The sequence below is a fragment of the Amblyomma maculatum genome, chromosome 10 (assembly GCF_055883805.1).
Source record: "Amblyomma maculatum isolate TAMU_Amacu chromosome 10, ASM5588380v1, whole genome shotgun sequence".
NCBI lineage: Eukaryota > Metazoa > Arthropoda > Arachnida > Ixodida > Ixodidae > Amblyomma > Amblyomma maculatum.
The window spans coordinates 170,408,910-170,415,593 of NC_139353.1; the positions used below are offsets into that span (position 1 = coordinate 170,408,910).

The 6,684-nt window shown below is 42.7% G+C and overlaps 1 protein-coding gene across 5 annotated transcripts in view; it reads left to right on the top strand.

Moving 5' to 3' along the window:
- The window catches only part of LOC146177916 (enolase-phosphatase E1-like), an 81,319-nt gene extending 75,053 nt beyond the window's left edge, over positions 1 to 6,266 (top strand). For all 5 annotated transcript variants that reach the window (XM_084580647.1, XM_084580650.1, XM_084580646.1 and 2 more), the window contains one exon: positions 4,971 to 6,266. In XM_084580647.1, coding sequence (XP_084436773.1) covers positions 4,971 to 5,098 — 128 coding nt within the window. In that variant the 3' untranslated portion in view covers positions 5,099 to 6,266. The remainder of the gene's footprint in view (positions 1 to 4,970) is intronic.
- Positions 6,267 to 6,684: the final 418 nt, after the last annotated feature.

Sequence of the window (6,684 nt, forward strand, 5' to 3'; positions counted from 1 at the left end):
CTCAACAATTTCATGTGATATTTTACATTTGCTCCTATAAAGAACTTCACATTGAGGAAAGAGAGGACTTTTGTAGTTGAGACAATTAATGCTCATTTGTTGTCCACAACATAATTATGCTCACCTAATCTCTCACTTAGGCATCTGCCAGTTTGGCCTATGTAATATTTACCACAAGTCAAAGGTACACAACCCCTCCTGTGCATTTTACAATTTGCTTTCGATGCTTGACTTTGCTTAAATAGCAGGCTCAGCTTACTTGGGGCAGAGAACAAAACATTAGACATTCACACGGTTACCAATTTTTTTAAGGTTGTGGTTGTGCAGAAGCCTGTGCTTCTAAGGAATGACTGCATATTTTCTTTTATCTTTTCCAGCTCTTGCTGTGACTTGATTCTACTTTTGTTATTTTGATAAGTCCTTCTGGGGCCACTAAAACCAGCATGTGCAGGGGGTTGGGTAACCAGCATCTTGCAACATTTTTGACTGCAAGAAGATGCTTTCTTCAACAGCATGTGGGCACGACTTTTTCGAACAAATGACGAAACTCAATAACAATAGCATACATTTTCTCGATATCACGTTAACTTTTTTAAAAGATCATACTTGCTGGTTTTATCATCCTAGGGATGGAAAAGTACCTTTACCTTTCAGCTGTGTGTACTCTAACTAATTAAATGTAACATAGCTCGTTTAGGTTTCATCATTTCGTCAAAGACAAAGCCGACTCTTTTAGATGGCGTTCAGACGAGTTGCATTAACTACCTACCTTTCAAGTGCTCCATAATTAAATTTAAAAATATACCAGCTCTATGGCCACAAAGCACACAGTGACAGGAAACTGGAGCGACGTGATGACTATCTTATATATATCAACTCAATGTTTTTATCTGCAGCCCTTTTCGTGTGAAAATAATGCACAATTTTTTTTAGGTGTTTTAGCAGTTGTGGCCAGAGATTCAAATAAGCAATGGATAAATGTCTGTTCCTTTTTTCTTCCAATAAACTCCGAGGACAATGCAGAGGGCTATGGAAAAAAAAATGGTAGGGGTAGCATTAAAAGATAGGAAGCGTTCAGAGTGGGTCAGAGAAATAACTCAAGTTACTGACATTCTAGTGGAAATTAAGAAGAAGAAATGGGCATGGGCAGGACATGTAGTGTGTAGAGATGAAAACCGGTGGTCACTTAGGGTAACAAACTGGATTCTAAGGGAAGGAAAGCGTAGCAGGGAGCGGCAGAAAATTAGCTGGGCGGATGAGGTTAAGAAGTTCGCAGGGGTCAAGTGGATGCAGCTAGCACAGAACCGAGTTAATTGGAGAAATATGGGAGAGGCCTTCGCCCTGCAGTGGGTATATAGTCAGGCTGATGATAATGATGAATTTCTGCACTCCCAACATGTTTCTGTTTGTCAGAAGAATTGGCGACACAGTAACACACCGCTTTTCTCCACGGTAGGTCCGTCAGAACGTTCGTCAGTTAGATCGTGATTTCTTGAGGATCTCCAGTGACGCCGGCACCTGAACATCGGTCTGATAGACACTGGTGCACTTGGAACACGTCAGAATGAAGCGGGAACTGTCAAAAACGTGACCACTGTTCACAAAACACCACAGATTTCGCCACAAACTAGGAACTGCAATACATTTTCAAGGGATGAGTTACGCGCGGACCTCAATACTTCAGCCATCTTGCCCAGTGTGGCCAGACTTCGCAGCACTTTCATTAGATTTGTGAATGTGGGCCGCCGTAATCGAAACAATGGCAGAACACCAACGGCAGAGTTATAGTAATGCATATTGAATTGGGCCTAATGCCTAAAAATATTCCTAAACTTGAAAAGCGTAGAGCATAATAGATGCCTTCCTGCAAGTAAATTTAAAACAAACCACTCGTGATTGAAAGGGACTATTTGCTAAAAAATATCCTTTTAACTTGATATAGCACATTCTCCGAGCCTTTTGAATCGCTGGTGTTGGGAGAAGTGAGAGCAAACTGCCGCGAAGCAGTCACCGCAGGCTACCTGGAGCCATTAGGAAACTTGTCTGGCAACAAAGAACTGCATGAGTCGTTCTATTGGTTCTGCTTTGAAAACAAGTTGGTACTTCCCCATTGAGCCTCTTTATTAATAACAAACATGTGAAGCCTACATCAGGCAAAAGCATACTTGAAACTTTATGCGGGTTGCAGTGTCATGAAATAAATCCCGAAGGACAACACTCAGTTAAAACTGAACTGGTTTATTCTATCGCATCCTCATATACAACGGACTCGTGCTGCAGTGATGTCTTTTTTTTTTTCCCCTCTGGGCGGCCATCTTTCTGTTTACAAATTCCCAGGCTTCGGGTTTCAGGCAGCGCTGCTCGGGGCATTTTCCTAGGTCCAACGCTGCTGGCTGCCATGTGGCACCATCTACTATTGCCACATGTCTTCTAAAAGTAGGCTTGCTTCCAAGGGTTAGGGTGAGGGCTAGCAGGTATGCGTTATGTTCCATAGCGCAGCTAGAACACAAGGGACAGACACAACCACTAGACTTCCACTAAATTTTTATTCGATGCTCACAAAATTTATAAATGAAGATGAAACAGTATGTGTGAGATTAAACAAGATACTTTGTAAACAAAAAGAAAAAAAAAAGGTTAGCATTGCTCTACTGTGTTGTTTTAAAGATATGTCAGCAGCTTGCTTGTTGTTGTTTTGGCCGGCATGCGTGATTCAGGTGCAGCATTTCTTTTGATGAATTCCTCGTTGTCTGCCCTCCCAGCTCTTTCAGTGGGATCAGCTGAGCTGGCCAAATCATGTCATAATCGGCCTGAATCTTCTTGAAAAATGGCGAGCGATTCTTTTGCCTCTTCTTGATGCCATTAAGGCAGATGGACTTTTCTCTTTTTCTCCATCATGGGGCTACTGTCCTCCACAGGATGGGCAGATTTCTTCCGGGCATTTTCAAATTTCTTTTTTGCTGGCGGCTTTGTTACAGCTTCTTTGGGACTACACCTCGTACCTTGTTTACTGTCGTATGCTTCTCAGTTCGGCAGCTGTGTTTTGGCATTTTCTATGCTGTGCCTCTTTGCTTAACAAATAATCCAGTATGATCCTATGCTCTCCAAGGGCAGTTCTTCTTAGCCTCAATGATGTGGTGCTTTCTATAATCTGGGAGAAAATTTCTTTGTCCAGGTGTCGTAGACAAGCGTGTAAGTGATCTATTGTTTTTATTGCCTCCTGCCTCACTTGGTGAAACACATGACGCTTGAATTGGTGTTCCTCTTTAGTTTTTCAACTGTGGCCTCATACAGAATGTAGCTGCAGTCTGGCATGCCATCACATCCAGTGCTGTCGCAGTGATGCAGCGATAAAAGTCAGCAGTGCGTCCATGCCCATGCTGGTATGGATTAAAACCAGCGGAAAGACGCAGACAAGGAGAGAAGCACACAACACAACGCTGGACTGACAACTGAATTTATTGCTAAGAAACTGACATTCTTATATACCCTTCAGTGCAGAAGCAACACATGCGCACGTAGCAAGAGAAATAATAAAAATGATAATCACGGGGAAAATTACCTTATCAGCACGCTATCTATCTGCGATATGAGCAATAAACTCAGTTGTCAGTTCAGCGTTGTGTTGTGTGCTTCTGAGGAGAGGCTTCTTTAAGTGCAGTGTTGGTGCTTTGCTGTGTCGTGTTGGAGTCACTTTCGGTATTCCATCCTCATTTGTAGTGTCCTTGGGATAAATCAAAAAAGGACGGCACTGAACTAAAACTGAACTGAACTGGTTTATTCTGTCGCATCTTCATATACAGTCTCCATCACTTCTGTTTTCTGGGAAGTTGCTGTTGACAAATTCCCGGGCTTTCAGGCAGCGTATCTTCTTAGGTCGAACTCTGCCGTGTATATGTGACTTCGTTTATTATTGGCGCAAAACACTACAATCACAATAAATGTTCTCCAGAGTATTGGAAAGCCCTAACAGCGACGTGTTGAAATCAAGGCCCAGAGTCACTTAACTGAAAACAAAATCTGGAGGAGGAACCTTGAGTCCTCCCTAATGTTGTCACCACTGGCCATATGCACAAAAGAGGGAAATGTGCTGCTCAGTTATGTGAACTCTGCACTAGTGGTGGGGCAAAGAAAGAAAAAGAGGGAAACCGGAAAATTCTTAGGGTTGGTGAAAAAAACCTTAGTACAAAGAAAACTTGAAGAACAAAAATTTGAGGAAAAATAAAATAAAAAAAAATATTTGCTCATAAAGAAAACAAAAAATAAGCTATGTTCGGTTTTAAGATGTTTAAAGAGTGCAGCCTTGAGCAAGGAAATTTAACAAGTGGGAGCTGTGGTCCTGCCATACATTCACAGGATATGTTTTTGAAGATCGTCTGCTCTGAATGTAGCGCTCTGTGTGCCAGACAAGTTCAGAAGCCTGTGCAGGAAAGTCAGTGCAAGGAGTGAGCCCGAGGAATACTTTGTTGCAAAGTCTCCCACACATGTGAGACAGAGTGGCTGCTGTCTCAATGAGCACTTGAAGGAGCATCGAATGGCATGTGAAACATTGTTGCTACCAGGGCAGAAAAGATGCGAATGTTATGCTTTGCAATGTGGGCACAATGAGCAAAAAGAAAAGGCATCTTGACTCGGAAGATTGGAGCTTTTAAAGCGACAGGAGGGAGAATGCATGAGTGTGCCGTCAGTAGCCCTCAGCAGGAGGGAAGTGCAGGTGCTGCTTCAGAACAGCAGGAGAAGATAGGGGTGCGTTTTCGTTTTTCTATAGCTTTTTTTTTTCATCAAACCAATAACTTTTTACACTTCCCTCTTCTTAACCATGTAGTGTAATCTCTTGTGGTCTATACCACGCCAGCAACCATCAGAAACGAGGCACATATGATGGTCACAAGTGCTTGCCATCATCATGTGCGTCTTTGTCCTTGTCATAGTATTTGCACCAACTTCTCCTACCGTGTGGTTCCTTGCAGAGGCCCAGGCTGCACGCGAGGCAGGCTTGCAGGCACGCATCGTGATGCGTCCGGGCAATTCCCCGCTCACCAATGACCAGAAGGCAGCCTTCGAGCACGTCACCTCCCTGGACCAGATTCAGCTCTGACACACGGTCGGCTCGTGAGGGTGCCACTTTGATAGGCCTTGTGGATAGGTTTCAAGCCCGATCTCAGATGATGGGGATGACAAAGGTCGAGCTTTTATGTAAGCTAGAAAAATCCAACAGTTGTAACACTGTGAATGCCCAAAGGACTATAGGCACCAAATTTTGGTGACATTTTTATTCTTGTTAATGATGCGTAAGTCATTCCTGTATATTGATCTACACACAGTTTTTGCCTATGACTGCTAAATAATTTATAATTTAATTTTCTTTTCTCAGCTGTTTCAGTTTTGACATCTGAGAGATGGCTGTGACGTCGCAATCATGTCTTGATGCACGGCATGAAAAAACAGTGATGGGATCACTCATTCTTTACTTGCAGTGATTCCTGTTCTTGAGGCACGCTGTCTTAATCATTGTAGTTGGTTCAAATGACACAGCAATGATTATGTCACTGTATTTTTATCCATAGCGTCGCCTAGACTTGACTGTGACGTCACAGCCATCGTTCGACTGTTGAAACCGAAACAGGTGAGAAAAGAAACTCGATTATAAATTATTCAGCAGTCGTAGGTGAAGTGATGTGGTGATCCGTTTACAGTAATTTCTTAAGCATCATTACAAATGATAAAACGCGAACCCACAAATGAAGTGTCTATATATAGTCCTTTAAAAGTTAAGATACCAATCGAACATGCTGACTTGTTTGATTGAAAAAAAAAAATGAAGGCAACATTGTTAGCCTGTTCATAGCTTTCTGAATTATGTTCATACTGAAAATTTCATTATTTGCACACCCTTGCTAAATATTCGGAGGTCCCTCTAGCTCAGGCAGGCAATGCAGCTTTCTAGTAGGACAAACCTGAGGAAAGAACGACTGAGCCCCATGTGTGATGTCTAGTAAACTGTCAGTGACAAGATCTTTCCAGGCTTTCACAACTACTGGGGAAAGACGAATGGTTATTGTGGCGGATTTTTGAGCGTGCTTTCTGCTTGGTTCTTTGTGGAACCTGTGTTTCAAGTTTTGATAGAAGCAAACTGCAAGCTGTGCATTGTCGGTGCACACCAAAGATCCTACTACAGCGTAGTAATAACACCAAGATGCAAACACCGTGAGCTTGTATGAAAACAGTTGGTTGAAGAAAGAATAAACTGCACGTTCCTTCTCGTCTCCTGCATGTTTTTACTGTAACTACAGTGAAACTCTAGGGACCCTAGGAAAAGCTTTTTTCAAGTGCTAGTTTGCTGAAGTGAAATAAGAGTGTGGGCCATTATGAGCTCCGAGAATCAGTGGGTGTTGAAATCATATCTCCATTTTTCTCTGCTGTCCTGTCTTAGTTGCGCCGTTTTCAAGATGGACCAATTTCACCAAATAGGCTGCCTGAAGACTGCAGCACTTTTGGACTGCAGTGGCCTTGAACTCAGTCACTGCGTCCTTGTCTGCCACGATGGTTGGCTGGCCAGCAAAGGCCTTCATTTTCTCCAACAGATCATGGTTAACCAGCATGCCTTTCTTGGAGCAAAAAGGCCTAGTAGGGCTGAAACTATGCCTGGCTATGACTGTAGAGCTAATTAAACCTGCAAAGCTA